This window comes from Natator depressus, chromosome 5 (assembly GCF_965152275.1).
Source record: "Natator depressus isolate rNatDep1 chromosome 5, rNatDep2.hap1, whole genome shotgun sequence".
Taxonomy (NCBI): domain Eukaryota; kingdom Metazoa; phylum Chordata; order Testudines; family Cheloniidae; genus Natator; species Natator depressus.
In genome coordinates, this window is record NC_134238.1 from 127,851,982 (window position 1) to 127,875,909 (window position 23,928).

The following is a 23,928-nucleotide window of genomic DNA, read 5'->3' on the forward strand; positions in this document are numbered from 1 at the left end:
ATTCTGGACCCTATCCCTACCCTCCAGCATATCTACCTCTCCCCCCAGCTTAGTGGCATCCGTGAACTTGCTGAGGGTGCAATCCATCCCATGACCAGATCATCAATGAAGATGTTGAACAAAACCAGCCCCAGCACCGACTCCTGGGGCACTCCGCTTGATACTGGCTGCCAACTAGACATGGAGCCGTTGATCACTACCCATTGAGCCCGACAATCTAGCCATATCTGTTTGTTTGTAATTTTTGTCCTGGTCTGTCTCTATGAGAATGGGGATTTCTCCAGAATGACTTCTCTTTCACATGTTAGCAATTCAGGGTCAAAGCCAAGGAGTCTTTGCCATCAGGTAGTTACCTAGAAGCTAATATTAGACTTGAGTAACTCTTGTTATTTCATTGTATCTCTCTTGGTCACCTGATCACACAATCTTATTTTTACCCAGAAACTGAGTTGTCTTTCTGAGATAATATCATCATTCATAGATCATAAAAAAAGAGAGCTAGAAAGATTCCTAGCAGATTTCACTGTTTGGAATTTTCTTCTGATATCCTGTCAGGATTAAGTTTCGCCTCATTACCTGATTACCCTCAACATTGTGCCACTCTAAGCAATTCTTTTCCCTCCTTTATGTTTAAACCCTCTGGTTCTTACATCCCACTTGGGTATCGTTTAGCTAGTCTAGATATTTTAGGCCAGATTCATCCCTACTGTACTCCATTGGAATCAGTATTTAGTTGGATGATAAGTATACTGCTGCAACTATTCGGACAGCCATGAAAACAACTAACCAAAGTTAATCAAATTGAAAAGCCTCATTACTGTTGAAAATGCATGCATTCTGGTTGTTGAATATGATCACTGACATGATGATCTGGCTAGATGTAACTGGGAAATACTACATATTATTAATTATGAGTATTGCATTGGGAGCCTAGCATCAAAGTGTTCAAGAACTCACGGCTATGATTAAATAGAAATAACATCCACTAAAGTTCTGGAAACAGTGAATTCTCCAAGCCAAGAGTGACCTGCACGTATTCAAGAAATTGTGCATTAGCTTTCTCTCCAGAGTGGCCAAGGATTTGTGAGGTGTTCACGTTTCTAGCTGTTCTAGAAAAGCTCTTTTGTGTAAAGAATAAATTGAAAGGCAGTTATGAGCGCTCTCCTGATTTGTCATGTCAAAAACCTGATTTAGCTGCTATATTAAATTGTTGACACAGTTTTTCCATGGTTTCCAAACCACTTCACTAGCAGACCTATTTATTGATGCTTAACTAATTTGGTTTTTGGCGTAACTGCTAAGTAAAGCTGTTCCCTATGTGAATATGATCATAATTTACTCTCTGGTGGATGGTGATGAATCAGCATGCCAAAAAAAGAGAAACTCCTTTACCAGTTATGCATTTTTGTCTTCTGATCAGAATGAGGAAATTGCATATGGAGGGTGGAGATCAAGAAGCTAAGGGGAATAAAAATGAATAAGGTGGTAGATTGCAGTTTGTACTTGAATGCCTGTCCACAAGTTAACTCAGGGTGAAGGGAATTGGAAATATACCTTCTCTGTTACATGCATTTGAAATATACAGTATAATGTTTTACATGCAATATCCATATACCTCAGGTACAAGATCTGAGGGTTGCCTCACCTGCAACAGTTAGCCGATGTGGAATGGTATACATTGACCCTGAGGAGCTGAAGTGGATCCCATATGTACAGACTTGGATGGCAGCTCTTGCAAAAGTAAGTGTCAGAAAAGTTAGTTTTACGTACTGATGTAACACTTCCAAATCTCCCCCTGAAAGAACTTGTTAGCAACAGATATTTAATATTTAATAAATATCAAGGATTTACACTTTTATTTATTTATTTTAATTAATTAAATAAAATTATTATGAAGAGTAACATTTTAATAAACCAGTAATTATAATTAACTGTAATAAAGTAGGAATCTAAATGTACAAAATATATAAAAATATGCAGAACATGCATCTAAGTGTTTCTCCACTTCATGAAACATTCCAGTTCATTATTTGTCTTCAGTGGAATAAATCATGAGAAGAAGGATTACTCACATGAGTCAGGGTTGCAGGAACACGCCTGTCAGCATAATCCTTCATTTGTATATCTATAATATATAAAAATGTGTTGAGTGTGCATGTATACAAAATTTATCAGTATATTCTGGATGTCAAGGATGCTGTACAGCTTGTTATTATGATGTGTGCTTTGTTCAAAACAATTTTTTGAAAATGTATTCATAAAAATATTGTTTTCATTTTAGTTAAATGAGGAAGCAAAACAGCATTTGTTTGATCTGTTTTGTCGCTATGTTGATGATGGTCTAAAGTTTGTCAATAAAAAGTGCTCACAAGCTATTCCACAAGTGGACATCAGTAAAGTTACTACGCTTTGTTGTTTACTGGAGTCTTTGCTGTTTGGAAAAGGAGGCCCTGATCTTAAAATGGTATAAGCATTTAACATACTACTATATAATACACTCAAGATATGCAGAAAACACTTACTTACTTACTTACAATTCTGATATAAAATTTAAATGTGGAATAATCACATTTTATGTTCAATAACTTGTTTTGTAGCTTGTGTTGTTTGATTTGAAATCATGAAATCTATTAATGATCTGAACTGACTGATATTCAGAAATGATTGTTTCTTTGTTTAGAAGGGCACTGGTATCTTTCTGTTTAGTGGGATGTTAGCTTTTAGACCAATGTTGAAAACTAATTTTAACTTGAGTAAATTGGAATTTGCATTTAAAAGTGCATTTTAAAATAAAATACTATCAAAATACCTCCCTCCCTGTGGCCCTAGCCCCTTGTACCCCCTTCCCCGAGCCTGCTGGTCTCCTACCTCAGCTGCACGGAGCTCAGTTTGTAGACTTGTGAAGTGTGTTATTCAGAATGACCAGGTGGGCTCATAAGTTGAACATTTTTCATTTTCATTTTTAAATGAATTGGATTGAGAACATGCAGAGCTTAGTCTCCATGAGTATTGTTAGTACTGAATACTAATTCAGCTTTCATGACTGCAGGGCTTTTTTTAAGACACTGATGTAATGAAAAGTAATGTACACAATGTATGAACTATCTTTCTTCTTTATAGGACCAATCAAAATTAAAAACCATAGTCTGCCAGACTTTTGTTTTCTGCTATTTATGGTCACTGGGTGGAAATTTAATGGAAAACTACTGGGATGTTTTTGATACATTTGTGAGACAACAGTTTGAGGACAATCCTGAAGCCAAGGTAAAGAAACAAGTTGACACACGGCATTTACAGTAGCTTCTATACATAGGGAGGTAGGGGGATAATGTAACAAGCAGAGGTAGCAGAAAGGATTTTTCCTTCTTAAACCTAAGTCCTAACCATTTGTGGTCATTAAAGATGCTGTGGTACTTTTTTTTTAAAGACCCAGGGCCTGATTCTTCATTGCTTTGTACTTTGTGTAGTCATTTACACTGATGCAAAGTGAGGACAAAGTGCTACCAAATTAGAAAGGTAGCATTTCACACCTGCTTTGCACTCACACTATACAGGTGTAAATCATGACAGGAGGGGCTAGATTGACAAAGAAATGTAGGAGTGGTGATGTTGGCTGTCACCCTGGTAACTGGGATTCACAAAGCCTGAGTTCGGCACCTAGGCTCCCTATACAATGAATGGGAAGAGAGAGGTGCCTCTCCAGGGGATTCACTAAAGCCAGCAAGCTAGGCGGCTCCTTGCCTAAACCAGCCAATTGAAGAGGCCAAGCTGAGAGGTGTGTGCTAAGCCCCGCCACTTTCTCGGAGATAGGTGCTTATGTCCATGCTGCAGGGAGGTGCCTCCCTTTGTTGGGGATTCTTGGCTGCCAACTCTCTTGGGGTGAGGGCCTCTATGGTTTTTGCAAGAAGCTGGTGGTGAGGGAGAAAAGGAGGGGGAGGATTCTTTCATTGTTTTTCCACAGTGGAGCAGCTTGAACAAGAGAGACTGAGGGAGCCCCACCTCAGAGTACCCAATAGGTCAGTAGCTAGGGTACTCACCTGAAAGTTGGCAGAGCCCCGTTCAAATCCCTTCTCCCTTCAGGCAGAATGGGGTCTCCCACATTCCAGGTGAGTACCCTAACCTCTGGGCTAAAGGTTATATGGGAGGTCATCCTCCTCCCCACTCCCAACCCCCCTGCCTTGTGTATGCTTCCTGATAGGAGCCTGATCTGGTAGGCGAGGTCTGAGCACACTTACTGGATTGGGCCATGCAGACAAATTAGGCAGAGGAACACCTATCTTGCCCTGTTTCTTGCTCTGGGGACTTAGGTGTCTGGACACCTGGCATGGGGTTGCAGTGCATATGCTCATAAGAACGGCCATACTGGGTCAGACCAATGGTTCATCGAGCCCAGTATCATGTCGTCGAACAGTGGACAATGCCAGGTGCCCCAGAGGGAATGAACAGAACAGGTTATCATCAAGTGATCCATCCCCTGTCGCCCATTCCCAGCTTCTGACAAACAGAGGCTAGGGATACCATCCCTGCCCATCCTGGCTAATAGCCATTGATGGACCTATCTTCCATGAACTTATCTAGTTCTTCTTTGAACCCTCTTATACTCTTGGCCTTCACAACATCCTCTGGCAAAGAGTTCCACCGGTTGACTGTGTGTTGTGTGAAGAAATACTTCCTTTTGTTTTTTTTAAACCTGCTGCCTATTAATTTCATTTTGTGACCCCTAGTTCTTGTGTTTTGAGAAGGAGTAAATAACCCTTCCTTATTTACTTTCTCCACACCAGTCATGATTTTATAGACCTCTATCATATCCCCCCTTGGTCATCTCTTTTCCAAGCTGAAAAGTCCCAATCTTATTAATGTCTCCTCATACAGAAGCCGTTCCATACCCCTAATAATTTTTGTTGCCCTTTTCTGAACCTTTTCCAATTCCAGTATATCTTTTTTGAGACGGAGCGACCACAGATACAGAAACATAGGTGCCTAGGGAACTTTTACTGCAAAAATTTAGGTTCTGGAGGGTTCAGGGGCAGCTGAGCAGGGGCTTTGTGAATCCCACTCAGGCCTGATTCTGGCATTTAGGCACTTAAAGTGGCAGCTAGGTGCCTAAGTTCTTTTGTGAATGGAGCCCAAGGTGCATGGCAATGGAGAATCATTAATCGTAATGTCCTAAATTCCTCCTGCAGCTTCATTTTTCTTGTTTCTGTTTTGTTAGACAGCTGCCCCCTTCCAACCTAGAAGTGGTGACATCCATGATATACAGTGTATTTTTCTGGATCCTTATCTCTCCCCTAATCCAAGACACTTGGGGTTGTACCTCTTCTCCAGGATATGCAGGAAGCAATTTAGGGCTTGTCTGTCTGGGGATATTAAGGAAAGTTAAGGCGAATCAACTAAAGATGTGAAGTGAATGTGCATAAATTCAAGTGTGTTAACCTCCACGTGGAGGCTCTCGTTCAGGAGTAAAGTGGTTTAGTTCACTCTAACTTAATTCTCCCAACTAAGGCCATTTTGCTTCTGAATGAGAGCAACCATACAGGGAGAGGAGTTAACATGTTTTAACTTATATGCATTGACTCCACAGCTTTAGTTGATTCGCCTTAACTTTTCTGAATGTCTCTATGTTGACATGCCCATAGACTTCTCCATTAAGTCTCCAGGGTTTGGCCATCCCCCAAGCAATCCCTTTCCAAATAATTTCGAAGCCACTTTGGGGTCATTGTTGAGCAGTTCCCTTCTCATTCTGTCCATGGAGGACATTTGAAAACAAACAAAACACAGGATTTTTCTGGGAATGGGCCCACTGGGCTGGCTCCTTGCCTGTGTTTCAGCACTACCCCAAATTGTGGAGCTGGGGAAGCAGGCCAAGCAGATGGTGAGATGGTGCTTCAGCTATAAGGAGATCTTCTCAGGAGCCACAGAAGAGGAGCTTTGCCAGATTGATACCAGTTCATGGAGCTTTACTCTGCTGAAGGAAGGGGTTCAGAGTGTGGGTGGTTTGCTGGCCTCTCTGCAGCACCCCCATCAGCTGACACTCCTCCGCAGATATCTTCACAAAGGTGGGGCAGTCCTCAATGCCAGCGATCCAGCAAGCAACGCTGCCTTTAATACTTAGAAAAAAGAAAAGGAGGACTTGTGGCACCTTAGAGACTAACAAATTTATTTGAACATAAGCTTTCGTGAGCTACAGCTCACTTCATCGGATGCATTCAGTGGAAAATACAGTAGGGAGATTTATATACACAGAGAACATGAAACAATGGGTGTTCAGGGGATTCATTGCTGGCACATGATGGCATACATCACATTGGTAGATGCGTAGGTGAACGAGCCTCTGATAGTGTGGCTCATGTGATTAGGCCCTATGATAGTGTCCCCTGAATAGATGTGTGGACACAGCTAGCAACGGGCTTTGTTGCAAGGATAGGTTCCTGGGTTAGTGGTTCTGTTGTGTGGTGTGTGCTTGCTGGTGTGTATTTGCTTCAGGTTGGGGGCTGTCTGTAAGCAAGGACTGGCCTGTCTCCCAAGATCTGTAACAGTGATGGGTCATCCTTCAGGATAGGTTGTAGATCCTTGATGATGCGTTGGAGAGGTTTTAGTTGGGGTCTGAAGGTGATGGCTAGTGGCGTTCTGTTATTTTCTTTGTTGGGCCTGTCCTGTAGTAGGTGACTTCTGGGGACTCTTCTGGCTCTGTCAATCAATTTCTTCACTTCAGCAGGTGGGTATTGTAGTTGTAAGAATGCTTGATAGAGATCTTTTAGGTGTTTGTCTCTGTCTGAGGGGTTGGAGCAAATGCGGTTGTATCGTAGAGCTTGGCTGTAGACAATGGATCGTGTGGTGTGGTCTGGATGAAAGCTGGAGGCATGTAGGTAGGCATAGCGGTCGGTAGGTTTCCGGTATAGGGTGGTGTTTATGTGACCATCGCTTACTAGCACTGTATTGTCCAGGAAGTGGATCTTTTGTGTGGACTGGACCAGGCTGAGGTTGATGGTGGGATGGAAATTGTTGAAATCATGGTGGAATTCCTCTAGGGCTTCTTTTCCATGGGTCCAGATGATGAAGATGTCATCAATGTAGCGCAAGTAAAGTAGAGGCATTAGGGGCGAGAGCTGAGGAAGCGTTGTTCTAAGTCAGCCATAAAAATGTTGGCATACTATGGGGCCATGCGGGTACCCATAGCAGTGCCGCTGATTTGTAGGTATACATTGTCCCCAGCTGTGAAATAGTTATGGGTAAGGACAAAGTCACAAAGTTCAGCCACCAGGTTTGCCGTGACATTATCGGGGATAGTGTTCTTGACGGCTTGTAGTCCATCTTTGTGTGGAATGTTGGTGTAGAGGGCTTCTACATCCAGAGTGGCTAGGATGGTGTTTTCAGGAAGATCACCGATGGATTGTAGTTTCCTCAGGAAGACAGTGGTGTCTCGAAGATAGCTGGGAGTGCTGGTAGCGTAGGGCCTGAGGAGGGAGTCTACATAGCCAGACAATCCTGCTGTCAGGGTGCCAATGCCTGAGATGATGGGGTGTCCAGGATTTCCAGGTTTATGGATCTTGAGTAGCAGATAGAATACCCCTGGTCGGGATTCCGGGGCTTTGTCTGTGCGGATTTGTTCTTGTGCTTTTTCAGGGAGTTTCTCATAAAAAACCTACCTTCCACACAAACTTCCTCATGGCTGGACTTTACAAAAACTAGACAAGCCATTTAAACACACACACTTTGCTTCGCTACCTAAGAAAAAGGACACTAAACCATCTAAACTACTACATGCCACAAGGGGCCACAAAGCCTGTTGTCAACTGTGTCCACATATCTATTCAGGGGACGCCACCATAGGGCCTAATCACATCAGCCACACTATCAGAGGCTCGTTCACTTGCACATCTACCAATGTGATATATGCCATCATGTGCCAGCAATGCCCCTCTGCCATGTACATTGGCCAAACTGGACGGTCTCTACGTAAAAGAATATATGGACACAAATCAGACGTCAAGAATTATAACATTCAAAAACCAGTCGGAGAACACTTCAATCTCTTTGCTCACTCAATTACAGACCTAAAAGTGGCAATCCTTCAACAAAAAAACTTCAAAAACAGACTCCAACGAGAGATTGCTGAATTGGAATTAATTTGCAAACTGGATACAATTAATTTAGGCTTGAATAAAGACTGGGAGTGGATGGGTCATTACACAAAGTAAAACTATTTCCCCATGTTCATTCCACCCCCCAACCCTCAAGCTGTTCCTCACACGTTCTTGTCAACTGCTGGAAATGGCCCACATTGATTATCACTACAAAAGGCTTTTTCCCCCCTGCTCTCCTGCTGGTAATAGCTCACCTTACCTGATCACTCTCATTACAGTATGGTAACACCCATTGTTTCATGTTCTCTGTGTATATAAATCTCCCTCCTGTATTTTCCACTGAATGCACCCGATGAAATGAGCTGTAGCTCACGAAAGCTTATGCTCAGATAAATTTGTTAGTCTCTAAGGTGCCACAAGTACTCCTTTTCTTTTTGCGGATACAGACTAACACGGTTGCTACTCTGAAACCTTTAATACTTAGAGTCATTCGATCAATCAAATACTCTTCAATTTGGTGCCATTTTTGTATGGAACCAGATGAGCATGGTGCCTGCATGCTATTCGTGATAAAGAATCACCAAAATATTTAAATGTAAGATTCTGCAATCAGTCTGGGCAATAACCGAATAAAGAACAGCATGGAAAAGTTGGAAATTCAGTTACTGGTTTACTACATGTCACTGGAGAATGCAGAGATGTAAAGGCGTTTGAATTTTAAGATATAATATTTTTATTATTATTATGAAGTACTGTTTAGGATTATTTTGTCCTTCTAGCTTCCAACCTCTGGAGATCTGTGGAGTGTTTACATGGATTTTGATAGTAGACGACTGGATCTCTGGGAGAGGATTATACCTACTTTCAAGTACAGCAGACAAGTGCCATTTTTTGAAATGCTTGTTCCAACCACAGACACTGTGCGTTATGGCTACTTAATGGAAAAGTTGTTAGCCGTCAGACATTCCGTATTGCTCACAGGAATTACTGGGGTCGGCAAGGTAAGAATCCTTTGGATAGCAATAGGGTCACTTGATTAACACTGGAGGGTCACACACTTGGTTGCTTATGTAGGCTGACCTGTACACCCTGCCAGACCCTCACCCCCACTACAGCTGGATCCCTCAACTCCCTCCCCCCACCCCCAACTCTGGTCAGAGTCCACTGATCTGGATGAAAACTGGAAAATTTTGATGTCCACTTAAATCAAACTTTTCCAGTTTTCAGATTGTCAGATTATCTTCCAAATCAGTAGGGGTCTGACCAGAGTGGGGGTGGGGTGCAAGAGGTCCGGTTGGAGAGAGCCTGAGAGGAGCAGGAGAAAGAGGTCCAGCTGGGTGGTGAGGGTGGGGTGACCAGAGTGGGGAGAGGAATCTGCCCTCACTCTCACCCTAACCTTGAGGTCACTGCCTCACCCCTGTATCCAGAGTGACACTGCTCCTTTCCCACAGGCCTCTGTAAGATCACTACCTGCATCCCTGTCCAGAGTGACTCTGCTCCCATTCTACAGGCCTCTCTGAGGTCACTGCCTGAGCCCTGTATCCTGATGGGCCAAATGGTGATTTTAGTGGAAATCAGGCTTTTCACCAAAATCAGTAGGGTCTTGCCTGTTGATGCCTAGAATATTCCCTGAAGTTTTAAAATTGATCTGATGTGGTTTTCAAAAGTTGTGGCATTACGGAGAGACAGAGAAAGGGCACCAAGTTGAGTGAAGGGCCTACCTTCACTCAGCCAATCAAAGGAATTACATTTAGTATTAATTAAGACAGGGCTGTTAGGGGAGTGCATTTGGGATGTGGGCAGGGGAACTTCTGAGGGAAAGGGGCAACTGGGATACAGGTTTGGGGATTCCTGAGGGAAGGGGAAAGGAGAGGTGATTGGGCAGCGGGTTGGTGGGTGGATTCCTAAGATGCAGAAGCTAAACGATTGCTTTACTATCAGTGTTCACCACAGAAGATGTTGGGGAGATGCCAATCCCAGAACTACTCTTTTCTGGTAACACTGACAATGCGCTATTAAAGATTAAGACATCTAAAGAAAAGGGGCTGGAACAAACAGATAAATTAAAAAGCAAAAAGTCACCTGGTCCAAGTGGTTTTAAGCCAAGAGTTCTGAAGGAATTTAAGAAAAAACTGGCTGAGCAGCTGGCTAAAATATGAAATGTCCCATTAAAATCTGCTGCTGTGCTGGATGATTGGAGGGTAGCGAATGTTGTATCTATATTTTTTAAAAGGTGTTTGGGATGATCCAAGGAACTGCAGACCAGTAACCTTTACTTTTATATCTGGTACATTGTTTAAAACAACAATTACAAACAGAATTATGACATATTTAGGAAATCATAATACGATAGTGTCTAAACAGCAAGGCTTCTGCAAAGGAAAATTGAGCCTCACTGATCTGCTAGAATTCTCCAAAAGTGCCAAAAAACAGTGGATAAAGGAGAACTAATTGACATAATTTATTTGGTCTTTGACAAAGTAAGTCCCACAAAAGAAGCTGCTAAAGAAAATAAGGTTTAAGAGTCAAAGTATTGTCATGTCAGAAACTTGCTAAGAGACAGAAACCAAAGAGTGGAAATAAATGGGCAATTTTTGTTATAGTAAAGGGTTAACATCAGGGTGCTTCAAGGTTCCATATTAGGTCCTGTGTTGTTTAATACCTGGTGACAAGTTAGGTGTCCTACTTTGCAGATGATGCAGAATTATTTAGATTAGTCAGAACTAGAGAAGACTAAGGAACTTCATGGGACCTGACCCAGCTCAGTGAATAGGCGACATGATGGCAGATGAAATTCAGTGTTGACAAATGCAAAGTAGTGCTCAGTGGAGGGAATAATTTGAACTACCTTGTGGGCTTCTAAATTAACCTTGTGGACTTCTAAATTAACAAACAGTTTAGGTTAGGGGCCTTGGCATCATTGCATACAGCTCAATGAAGAGCTCTGCTCAGTGTGCAGTAGCAGTCAGAAAAGCAAACACGATGTTAGGATCCACAAGAATGGAAAATGGAAACTAATAAAAATAAAACTGCAGGCAAGTTATCCTGTAACTGCATACTGCAGCACATACTTTCTCTGAAGCAGCTAGTACTGAACACCGTCAGAGATGGGATACTAAATTAGATGGATGATGGAGCCTGGTTCGATCTAGTATGGTGATTCCTTTGTTCCTAAACAACAGCCAGGAAACAGTGTAGGAAACAGCAATGGCTCCTGTACTCCTATAGCTGGAGGACAGATTTCAGGGGTACTCACTCTGCTCCTATGGAGCTAGAGAGGATCATCAGGGGAGAGGCTGAGAGGGGAAGTAAGATCTGGTCCACTGTTCTACTCATTTGATTAATTTCATTATATTATTTGTTGTAGGACTGTGCAATTTACCAAAGTGATTGCATAATAGAACAATAAAGAGAGGGTGTGTGTGTGTGTGTGTGTGTGTGCAACTTTGTGTATAATGCAGTTATTATTACTTACTTTTTTTGTAATTAAAGTCGGTAGTTGCAAGGGGATTGCTAAACCGAATACAAGAAGAAGCAGGCTATGTTCCTGTTTACCTAAACTTCTCTGCCCAGACATCATCTGCTAGGACACAAGAGATTATCGAATCCAAATTAGAAAAGAAAAGAAAAAATATTTTAGGTAATGATTTTTAATTTTATCTATTTGCTTATCTTAATTGCAGTAGTATAAAAATGTGTGTCTGTATTTTAGTTCAAAGTATGATGTTTCTGAGGGCTAACTTCCAGGAAAATTTATTGTTAAATTGGAATACAAGAAGTGAAGCTTCATTTCTATTAAATGATGTAGTTCTTGCAGTTTTACACTTGAGGGCAGTATTGAAGTACAAAAGCTTTAAAATCTGTTAACAGTTATTATAATATTGAGTAGTGTGAAAAGTTGTCATATACAATGATTTACAAGGGGATTCTTGAATGATATATTTACATTTTCCACACTAAAAACATCCTTATCTTAGAGTTAAGTTTGCTCAAGTATATTTCTTACAACAAAATTACTAAAAGTAAAAGAAATCAACATCCACACCCACCTCAGTTCACACCTTTTCCAACCTCAATTCACAATAACTAAACACAATTATAGACTCTTCCACTCCACAGCAAATTCCCTTTCAGTTTTAAGATGTAACCACCCACAGTGCAAACACCCCCTTCTTTGTAATTATACTCAAATGCACAACCTGAACTCTGACTTCAGATAGATTAAGATACATATGTTTAGTGCCAAATCTGCAATGTATTATTTGTACATGAACGTGAAAAAGTATGTGGTCAGATATCAGGTTGTGTGTTTGAGTGTGATTATGGGAAATATGATGTGTACATTGTGGATTCTTAAACTTAACTAAAATACATGAATATTAAAATTATTTCAGTGTAGAATAGAGTTAGAGGAGTAGGGGATGGAAGGAGGCCATGGAACTAGGGAGCTGGGCAGGACATTGGGAGCCATGGAACAGATCTAGATAGAGAAGTAGGGGTGAGTGTGCAGAAGAGGCTGGGGAGTCAACTAGGAGCCCCAATCCCCAGGCCTTCTCCTGAACCCCCTTGCCCTGCACACCAGCCTCCCTGCAATAAACAAAAATTCATGGAGCCCATGACCTGTGTGTGACTTTACTAAAAATAACCAGGGGACAGCGCTAGGTAGAGGGGAGGAATAGAATCCCATGGGGGGACAGGGACAGACTGACAGGCTGATCCCCCTGCCATAGCAGGGGGCACAGCCCTGGTTCCAGCGGCCTCAGCGTGGGGCAGAGCCATTGGAGGTGCACATCCCCCACTCTGGAGCTGACCTCAGCTGCAGGACAGGGGTGTGCAGCCCCAGCTGCAGCCCCCTCCAAGCCCCAGCTGCAGCGGGGGGAGGGGGGTGTATGGTTCTGGGAAGCCGCGAGGAGGATGCACAGCCCCTGCTGCAGCCCCTGGTGGAAGCTGCAGAACTGAGGCTTGAAGGGGGGGGGGCGCAGCCCCCACTCTGGAGCTGGCCACAGCTGCAGGACAGGGGTGTGCAGCCATGGCCACAGCCGGTGGGGAAGACTGTGCAAGGCCCTGGGAAGTTGCGAGGGGGGCGCATGGCTCCTGTTGCAGTCCAGGCCACGGGGCAGGGGCTGCAGGGTCCTGGTTCCAGCCCCAATTGCAGGGCAGGGGTGCACAGTGCTGCCTCCAGCCCTGTCTTCAATCCCTGACAGCCAAAGAAGATAGGGAGGTCCAGTAAAGTCACAGAATCCATGACTGCTGTGACCTCTGTGACTAAATTGTAATGATAATCCTTGGCTGTTGGAATGTCTGTCTGATAGATTCCCGCCGGCAAACTGCAAAAGGTTTTTCAGAGAGATGAGCTGGCTCCCTAGTGGAGCTGCAGGTTCTACTTTTCAAGCAACTTTCTCGGTAGCTCTCTCCCTTTCCCTACCCCCATGATGTTCATTTATGTGTAATATGGGTTAAGACATGGTGGCAGTAGACAAGGAGGGTGGGAGTCATGCAGCCAATGCTGTCTCAGAAGCAGAGCTTGTAGCTCCACTACAAAGGCAGATTCTCTATCTGCCAGTTTCCTGTGGATCACCAGACTGTAGACCTGGTCTAATGGATCTAAGTTGGTATGTCAGCCTGGGACTTCCAGTGTGGAATGTTTTCATGTTCAAGACAGTCCGTGGGGCATGGATGGCACAGTGGCATCTAGGGTGAGGAGCTACCAAGGGATGAAGCCTTGGAACCAGAGAAAACACGGCAGTGAGCTGTGGAGGCAATGTGTGGGAAAATAAGTCCTCCATGAAGATGCAATGCTTCATTGGTCTTCATGGCAAAATATTAAACAGGTTTGTGATGAAGAAGCCTGATAACTGTATTTTGAGTTTTCCCAATAAATTACCATGTTGGGCTTTTTTGTAGGCTGAAGTCCTGTTCGAAATTTGGTATTTTTGATATTGCTACATTAGGGATCCCCAAAAACCATTAAGGTCTCTGGAAAAATTACCAACAGGAGTGATTTAATGTCTTGCAAAGTTGTACAAAGAAGGCTCTAAAGAGTGTGACAAGTACCTAGAAATATGAAAATGTGTTCTTCTTGAAATAGACCATGTTTAAGAATGATTTCTGTGCACAGTTTCACAGAATTTGAATTCACAAAACAATTTAAGTGGGAAACTCAATGCAACCTTAACTGTGGAGCTGCTAAGGCACCTCCATAATGTCTTCTCAGCATTTTGGAGCAAGCCTCCCAGCCCGGATCGACAGACTTGGGCTGATGGGGCTCAAGCTAGTGCTCTAAAAGTGGCTGTGGAGTCGGCACTTTGAAGTTGTGGCTGCTACAGCTGCCATAGCACTTACTGAAGACTCAACCTATGTCAAGGGGAGAGCTTCTCTCATTGGCGAAGGTATTCCACCTCAGAGAGGCGGTGGCTGTGTCGAGGGGAGAAGCCCTCCCGGCAACATAGCCCTGTCTACACCACGCATAGGTCAGTATACACATAGATCAGTATAACTAAGTCAGGGGTGTGAGTGACGTAGTGACACTGCCATAAATTTGTAGTGTAGACCAGGGCTCAGTGTAAATAGCCTAAGGCTTTATTTTTTGTACCTGGAATTTTTATTTCATAAATGGAAATTACCAGCACTGATTTGTCTGCCTTTTATATTTTTATTTCTTAGGAGCACCAGGAAAAAAAAGAGTTGTTTTGTTTGTGGATGATCTAAACATGCCTAAATTGGATCGGTATGGTTCTCAGCCTCCGATTGAGCTACTTCGGCAGTACCAAGATTTTGGAGGATTCTATGACAGAGAGAAACTATTTTGGAAAGAAATACAGGTCATCCCAGCTTTTAGATTATCTAACTATCCTGTGAATTTGATAAAGTTAATTGTATTCTTTGTGTACGGTTAATATGCTCTAACTCTGCATTGCTTCTAAACATCACTTGGATTTTTTAAATGTACCTTTGTATTCATACTCCAAAGTTTTGAGCTTTGTGTGAGATCCTCCAGAATACTTCCATTTTCATCCCTCTGCACTGCCTACCCTTTAGCCCTGTTTAGCACTGACACCCCTTCTGTCCAAGGAGGACACATTTCCCTCTGAAGCCCATTATCGCTGCTCCTTGAGGCAATAACATGAGAACAGTGTGAAGTATGTGCTGTTCCTGTAGCTTTCAAGCTTCTTTCAGTCCAGGGAATGAGGGTCTGAGATTTTCTTCTAACAGCCCTTGAAGGTGTTGGCGTAGATGTCAGTTTCTGGATTTAGTCCCTCTCTCTGAATAATGACTCTGATACTAGCCAGTAAGTCTTTCTTCTTTCCTCCCTTGCAATATAGCATACATTCCTCTGCCTTCAGCCACAAGCCAAGAATTTGATGAGAGAGAATTCCATTCCTCAGCTGCCAGAAGTTGACGGTTGGACTTAGGGTTGTTTTTGCAATTGTGGCTAAGTCTTTTGATATGCCTAAACTCCAAATAAACTGAAGAAGGGATTGTCAAAAAGAAGTGTTAAAACAGATGTTGTTTTAACTTTTTGTTTCAAACACTGTTTTCAAAAGATGAAGAGGCAGCTACCCACTTCTAGAGTTCTACTCTTAGTTTAGTAACTGAGTTGTCATTTGAAACCCAGTGTTTGTGCAGATTATCAAAGCATTTCAGAGCAAAGATTGGACTGTTAAGAAAAATCAGCCAAGACTTTTATACCATTTTTGACCAGTATATAGACTGAAGTCAAGTGTACAGTTTGATGACTGGCTGAATTTCTTCAGATGTCCCAGTCCCAGCACCCAACATCTGTATTGTTCATAGGATAGCAGCAGAAGGTTAGGTTGCACAGAGTGATTTTGAAATTGGGCAACCTCTTACTATCATTCAGAAAGAAATTTCCTTTCTTCTCACAATGTGTAGCTCCCACCAAAGGATTTCAAGTTTAAGCTGTAGTAATGTGGTAGATATACATACTATATAGGGGTAAACTATGGTATTTAGCCACAAGGCCCCTCCCCATGTTGAATAGAGTTCCCAGGTGTCCAGTTTTCAACCAGAACGCCTGGTCAAAAAGGGACCCTGGTGTCTCCGGTCAGCACTGCCGTTAAAAGTCTGGTTGGCAGGGCAGCGGGGCTAAGGCAGGCTCCTTGTGGCTCTCGGAAGCAGTGACATGTCCCACCTCCGACTCCGAGGCATAGGGGCAGCCAGGGAGCTCCATGTGCTGCCCAAGCACCAGCTCCGCAGCTTCCATTGGTCGGGAACTGTGGCCAATGGGAGCTGTGGAGATGGTGCCTGTGGACAGGGCAGTGTGCAGAGCTGCCTGGCCGTGCCTCCACATAGGAGCTGGAGGGGGGACATGCTGCTGCTTCCGTGAGCTGCCTGAGGTAAGTGCTGCCAGGAGCCTGCACCCCAACCCCCTCCCACGGCCCATCCCCTTGCCCCAGCCCTGATACCCCCTTAGTCCCAGCCTGGAGCCCCCTCCCACATCCCAAACCCCTCATCCCCAGCCCCACCCCAGAGTCCACACCTCCAGCCTGAGCCCTCACCACCCCATGCCCCAGCCCTGATACCCCCTTAGTCCCAGCCTGGAGCCCCCTCCCACATCCCAAACGCCTCATCCCCAGCCCCACCCCAGAGTCCACACCTCCAGCCTGAGCCCTCACCACCCCATGCCCCAGCCCCTTTCCCCAGCCCTGATCCCCTTCCTGCCCTCCGAACCCCTTGGTCTCAGCCCAGAGCCCCCTCCTGCACCCCAAATCCATCATCCCCAGTCCCACACCAGAGCCTGCACCCCCAGCCAGAGCCCTCACCCCCCCTGCACCTCAACCCCCTGCCCCAGCCCAGAGCCCCCTCCCACACCCTGAACTCCTCATTTCTGGCTCCACCGTGGAACCCACATCCCCAGCCTGGAGCCCATATCCCCTTCCACACCCCAACCCCCTGCCTCAGCCTGGAGCCCCCTCCCAGACTCCAAACACTTCAGCTCCACTTCCCAGCCTGGAGCCCCCTCCTGCACCACAAACCCCTCATCCCCGCCCCACCCCAGAGCCCACAAACACACACCCCCTCCCCGCATCCCACCCACTGCCTCAGCCCGGAGCCCCCTCCTTCACCCTGAACTCCTCATATCTGGCCCCACACCCACAGCCGGAGCCCTCCTCCCCACCCCACTCCTACTCTAACCTCCTCCCCCTGAACCAGCCTGGTGAAAATGAGCAAGTGAATGAGGATGGGGACAGCGAGTGACTGAGGGAGAGGGGGATGGAGTGAGTCAGGGGTGGGGACTCAGAGAAGGGGCGGGACCTTGGAGGAGGGACGGGGCAGGGCAAGGGTGTTTGGTTTTGTGCGAGTAGAAAGTTGACAACCCTAGTTAAGTTAGTGTGGATCTGTGACACCCTGAGGGAGCATCAGGAAATATCCTGCCACAGAATGCCTCCCAAAGCTCTCTGGGTATGCTGTGGGGAGCATGGTGTACTGTAGCCTTTAAGTGGCTCCAGCATACCTCACTTTGCTGCCAGCCATGGCTCTGTCTACTCTCCAGCCTTCTCCACCCCTTTTTTGGCCCATTGCTCTCAGGAGAGAGCAACACAGTAGCAACCCTTGTGCTCTCCTGAGTGAAGGAGCTGCAATTTTGCATGGGCCTCATTTGGGCCATGCTACAGGAAGGGAGGTTCCTTATTTTCCCCTGCCCTGCGACTGTGTGGTCAGCTGCGAGCAATCAAAACGTAGCCCACAGTGAGAACGCTATAGGATGGGGGACTCCACTACTCTAGTTAATGTCTCTCTTATGTGTGACTGTGTGAGACAAAATATGGGGACTGGGCAGAGTAGGGAAAGAGGAGTAATGAGCTGGCCAGCACTGACCATGTCTCTTCTGGGACATGCTGTTGTGCTTGAAGGACTTTCATAAATGAATTATTTTGAATACCAGTTTAAAAAAAAAAAAAAAAGAGGGGATGGGGGAAAATCACATTTGCTTTACCAGGAGCTTGCTAAAGATATGGGTACTAAATGTATAAGTAACGGTGTTTGCATAATTAAACAAATTACTGAGTATTCTGTTTGGTGCAAATTGTGCCTGAATTTCCCTTCTGTAGGATGTAACAATTGCATCAGCTTGTGCACCCCCAGGCGGTGGTCGTAATCCAGTAACTCCACGTTTCATAAGACACTTTGCCATGCTGTGCCTTCCAACACCCTCGGAGCACAGCCTTAAACAAATTTTTCAGGTCAGTAGCAACTTCTGCGTGGCCCTAAGGAATCGAAAACATATTCATCTGTGTACTCTGTCATACTGCAATGTGGTCCTATAGTTAAGAGTTTAGGAATATGTGTCACATTGGAACTTTTGCAAATTCTTAAGGTGAATTGAAATTTGATTTTGGAGACTGAGGCTAGATGCACAAAGAGCCTGATCTAAAGCCCTTTGAAGTCAAGAGGCATCTTTCCACTGACTTCAGTGGACTTTGGATCAAGCCCACACAGCCAGGAAGAAGCATATATTTAAAATGATTAGTCATTAACCTTCTAAGGTATTTTTATTTCAGTTGTGTTCAGTGTCTTTTTCTTTATTTAAATATAACCTTAAATACTTCCTTCTTCTCTTCAGTTTCTGTAAACATATTACTTTAATTGGCTAAAAATTGTCTAACATTTGTGCATTATTCAATAGCTGCCGTGCATAATTGAACATAAGGATGGATAAATATTGATATTTATTATAGTGCCCTGCTTCTAGGTTATTGGGAACACGCTCATAACTTAATATTTTTCTTAGGAATTTTCCTTTTTATGGGTCCAATCCTGCCACCTTTATGCCCAAGGACAATGGGTCTCTATGTATTCGCTGGTTTCCAGTAACTCAGTCAACAGCTTTTTGACAAACAAGTGTCACTTCTCTGTTTATTTTGATAGATCAGATGTTTTTCCTTATATGTTTTTTCATGTACTTGAAGTTTGTTTGTTTTTTTGATTCACCAAAATATTTTCTTAAAAGTCACATTTGTTTGGGGTGGTTGATTTAGTTTTCCCTCCGTGCACTTCTTTTTTATCCTCCACACTCGTTTTAACCCATCACTCAATACCCTATTTTGCATCTCTGTCCTCTGGCCAAAGAGATCTTTGGGCCAGCTTCCAAGCTGTGCCTCATAAAAGGATTCTTCAGGTACAATAAGGGTCGCTTTCAGCTGCCCTTGCTTCTCCCTAATTCTGGTCTGTTCTTGGGTTTGGCATGGACACCAGCATAAATTAGCATTGTCCCTGGGACTGCTCCGATTTATTGCACCCTTGTGTGGCTCCTAGTATGCTACCCTGCAGCCCGGAAGAGCCATAGTGCAAAGCACTCTAGCTACTCCCCTTGGCACCCCAGCTAAGCCCACAATACTTGATTGATGGCCGCTGGGTGTGCTGCACTTTTGTAAATCCAGCCACTTATTTAGGTGTCTAAACATGGATTTAGGAGTCTAATTTTTGGGTACCCATTGTTTAAAGTCTTGATCAAATTAATATAGTATCTTAACTTTTCAAATTAAATACCTTGAAATTATTACAGATTGGAATCACAGCTCATTTCAATAAAAACCAAACTTTTCAGCATTTTATGACTGCAAAGAAAATAAAAATGTCCCTTATGTTTAGTTCTAAAGTGTCTCTTACTTTTTGTGTTGTTGTTCTGGATATAGGCAATCTTAAAGGGCTTTTTGGCTGAATTCTCTCCAGCAGTAAAGCAGACTGCAACAAGTATAGTAGATGCTGCTGTTGAAATATATCAAAGAATGAGCATTGATCTTCTCCCAACACCTGCAAAATCCCATTATGTATTTAATTTACGTGATTTGTCAAAGTGTGTGCAAGGTAAAACGTGTTTGGTTTTGACATGGTATTTTTTCTAGTTCCTCTAGTGTATTTTCAGGTGTCAGTGGTCTTTCTGTCCAGTGAGGAGACTCTAAGCAGTTCACATTCTCTATTTCAGTATTATATCTTCTGAAATTTGTTATTTACTAGAGCAAAGGATATAATTTGCGATGAATAATTTCTTTGTTCAGCCTTTTTTTCTGCTTGCAATATATCTAAGAGGAGATCATGATTTCCTCCAATTTCTACATTATATAGAAAGAGGCAAACCTTGCCCTTGTTCGAAAGGTAGGAGAAATTAGTCAGGAGCTGTGTAAGTGCCCACAAAGCCTAACTGATTGATTCTAAGGAAGGTGACTGAAAGAGTGTATGAACTGGGTAAGTTCAGACTGCGTATTTTGCATCCACTAGCTCTAAGCAAAATATGCTCATCTGCTGTTGGTGAAAGTGGGAGAAAGGGTCCCTGAGTCATTGTAAGTTAGAGTAGTTCCTCCTCATGCCCTAAGATACACAACAGCGAATGGAAAGTCCTTGTAAAACACTCACCAGTGTATTAGATAAAAACTCCTGCTGTTGGTGCTACAATGGTACGGGGGAAACAGAGAGGGAAGGGTGGTGCTGGAGACAGGAGAGATCATCCTAAGAGGCCAGACCCCAGTGATGAAGGCACAGACATCCACTTTACCTTATTTTCCTTTGAGAGAGGAGACTGTTTGGGGAACTCATAGACTCAGTTCTGTCTCCCCATAGGAAGGCTAACGTGATTCCTAACTCAGCTGCTGCCTCTTTCGTATGGCAGTGTTTTAACCAGACAGTCTACAAGGAAATGACAATAAGCCTCACGATGCCTCTTGCTATCAGGCTGAAGCTGCATATGCCTAATAACATCTGCACAACTTTAAAATTAAGTTATGCATGCTTGTCTTCTGAGCCATGTCCCCAACCTGCCTCAGTTGAGCAAGCTCCAGTTTTAGGCAAGCACATGCTTTGTTTGTCCCTAAACACATTTCTCACCGTTATGTGCACCGCCGCCTCCTATTTGTTCACTTTCTTGTTTACATGCACATCTGTACTTGCACTTCTCAAGTCTTTCAAACATTTACCCCTTCACGTGCAGACTTTGATTGATGGTGTGTGCATCTGGTGGCTGCTTAGAGAAGATAAATGGTGTTCTCGTTTCCCTATTTGTTTCTGCCCTCCCTTTGCTTTTTCATGTAGTTGCGTTTCTGTGTTTTGTTTCCCCCATAGTTGATTGTGCTGTCTCTAAAGATAAAGAGTAGAAAATGAAACCGCTCAGAGGAAGGCACCAACGACTGTGTCAAGGTTCCTTCCCCACTCTGAACTCTAGGGTTCAGATGTGGGGACCCGCATGAAAGAACCCCTAAGCTTATTCTTACCAGCTTAGGTTAAAACTTCCCCAAGGCACAGATTTCTTTCTTGCCTTGGGAACCAGCTTATGTTAAAAACCTGGTACGCTGCCACCACCAAGCAATTTAAACTAAGAACAGGGAAAGAGCCCACTTGGAGACATCTTCCCCCCCATTCCCAAAATATCCCCCCAAGCCCTACACCCCCTTTCCTGGGGAAGGCTTGATAATATCCTCACCAATTGGTACAGATGAACACAGACCCAAACCCTTGGATCTTAAGAACAATGAAAAATCAATCAGGTTCTTAAAAGAAGAATTTTATTTAAAGAAAAGGTAAAAGAAACACCTCTGTAAAATCAGGATGGTAAATACCTTACAGGGTAATCAGATTCAAAACATAGAGAATCCCTTTAGGCAAAACCTTAAGTTACAAAAAGACACAAAAACAGGAATCTACATTCCCTCCAGCACAGCAAATTTACAAGCCAAAAAACAAAGAAAACCTAACGCATTTTCTAGCTAGATTACTTACTAACTTTACAGGAGTTGGAGAGCTTGCATCCTTGATCTGTTCCCGGCAAAGGTATCACACAGACAGACAGACAAAAGCCTTCTTACCCCCTCCCCAGATTTGAAAGTATCTTGTCCCCTCATTGGTCATTTTGGGTCAGGTGCCAGCGAAGTTACCTTAGCTTCTTAACCCTTTACAGGTGAAAGGATTTTGCCTTTGGCCAGGAGGGATTTTATAGCACTGTATACAGAAAGGTGGCTACCCTTCCCTTTATATTTATGACAGACTGTAAGAAGTATGTTTGGATTTACACACTGCACAAGAGATTGTGAGGACTAGGATTATTCAAATTCTAAATGAGAAAAGTTAGAGGAAGTTTAATAGACTGTTCACAATTATGAAAGACATAATAAAAGAGGAGTTGCTCTTCCTTTGTTACCTGTCCCAAAATAAAAAAATGAGTGGACATCTAAAGTCCCTAAAGAAATTGAAGGGTAATAAAACTCGTAAGACTTAATTCAGCATATGGCCAACCTGTGAAGTTCATCATTGTGGGAATTCTTCACTTCGGATAGATTGCTAGGGCAGGACAGTTTTATTACTTATTAGGTTATCTAAACTAACCTAATAAGATAATCAAATATTATGCTTCAAGGCATAAAATGGTTGATTGCTGGAGTCAAGAAGGAATTTTTTCCCTCAATGTATGATACTACACAGTGGACTTGGTGTATTCTTTAGGGGGGAAGTCTTAGTCTTCCTCTGAAGCATCTGACACTTGTCAATACTGGAGGCAAAATACTCAATTAGATGTCTGATCCATAAAACCAATTCTATGTTCCTAGTATTTTAATCTCTGTTTGTTTCACGGCAGTGCTTGTGTGCAGTATATATTCTTATAAATATTATAAGAACATTATAAATAGTTTTATGATGTTTTGTGTGAGATAGATGATGTTGGTAGATGGTGTATATGTACAATATTGTTAGAATTAATAACAATCATAATAAATTCAATATTCCCTCCACTTTTACTCTGCTGATCTCTCCTATATAGGCCATATCCTCTATTAACTTCCCAGTTGTGATTTTTTTGCCACCATCTCTGTAAAGCTAGTCAGCTCTTAGCTCTGTTTCTGTATACATAATAATAGGAGCTTGATTGCTTCATTCCTAATCTTGTACTTTTGCTGTATTTACATAGCAATGTCTTGCAATTTAATTACCTCCTTCTTTCCTTCCTGCTACAACCACCTCATCTTGTGTAAACATTCTCTCCAGATGTTCATGTGTACTTCAATTTTCAGTGTAACATGCCCCTTTTCTTCAATATGTTTCTTTCTAATTAGTGTCTGATCCTGTTGAGGCACTCAGAATCTTCAGCTACCGCTAAGGCCTTTGCAACTGATCCAGGAAATTCTCTTCACAATCGTAAATTATCTTTCCAGTGTTTTTAAAATGTTTGTTTCAACAGTGTTTAGAAAGCGAAGATCAGAATTTGTTATGTTAGTGAAAGTATTATTTGTGTACTGTACACACAGGCATTCTCCAATGTGATCCTGGAGCAGTCAGAGACCAAACGCAGATCTTCAGACTCTTTTGCCATGAGTGTCAGAGAGTATTCCATGACCGCCTCATCAACAGTGAAGATAAACAGTATTTTCATTCTATGTTATCTGAAATGGCCAGTAAGGAAATCAACTTACTCCATTTGTATTACATTAGACATGTAAATATATGTTACACAAACCTATCTAATCTAGAATTTTAATTTGTAGGCAAACATTTTGCAGTCCCAGTTGACCCAGATTACTTTGTAAGAAAACCAATCATCTTTGGGGACTTCCTTAAAGTAAGTCTATCATAAGGCTAAGTTTTCATAGAATACTGTTTACTTTCTGTTTGTTTAATGTAACTGCAGGGTTTATAAAGTGTAGAGGCAAAATATAAACACTATGATTTCAGCATAAACTAATCCTAAATTCTATGGGCTTGATTCACTGACACAATATGTAGGAACATCTCCATGGAAGTGAATAGCATTTTGCCTGTTATACCAAAAGTGACTGTGGCCCTTTATGTTATATTTAGAAGAGAAGTAGTCCTTTTGCATCTTGATAAAATGTCTGCATTAGCA

General features: G+C 43.0%; 1 protein-coding gene across 1 annotated transcript in view; it reads left to right on the forward strand.

Moving 5' to 3' along the window:
- Window positions 1-23,928, forward strand: part of DNAH6 (dynein axonemal heavy chain 6) — a 265,685-nt gene that overhangs the window by 61,033 nt on the left and 180,724 nt on the right. The window contains exons 35-44 of the mRNA XM_074953620.1: window positions 1,621-1,740; window positions 2,282-2,464; window positions 3,121-3,264; window positions 8,864-9,085; window positions 11,577-11,724; window positions 14,748-14,905; window positions 18,155-18,286; window positions 19,739-19,910; window positions 23,333-23,479; window positions 23,570-23,643. Of these exons, the coding sequence (XP_074809721.1) occupies window positions 1,621-1,740; window positions 2,282-2,464; window positions 3,121-3,264; window positions 8,864-9,085; window positions 11,577-11,724; window positions 14,748-14,905; window positions 18,155-18,286; window positions 19,739-19,910; window positions 23,333-23,479; window positions 23,570-23,643 (1,500 nt within the window). The remainder of the gene's footprint in view (window positions 1-1,620; window positions 1,741-2,281; window positions 2,465-3,120; window positions 3,265-8,863; window positions 9,086-11,576; window positions 11,725-14,747; window positions 14,906-18,154; window positions 18,287-19,738; window positions 19,911-23,332; window positions 23,480-23,569; window positions 23,644-23,928) is intronic.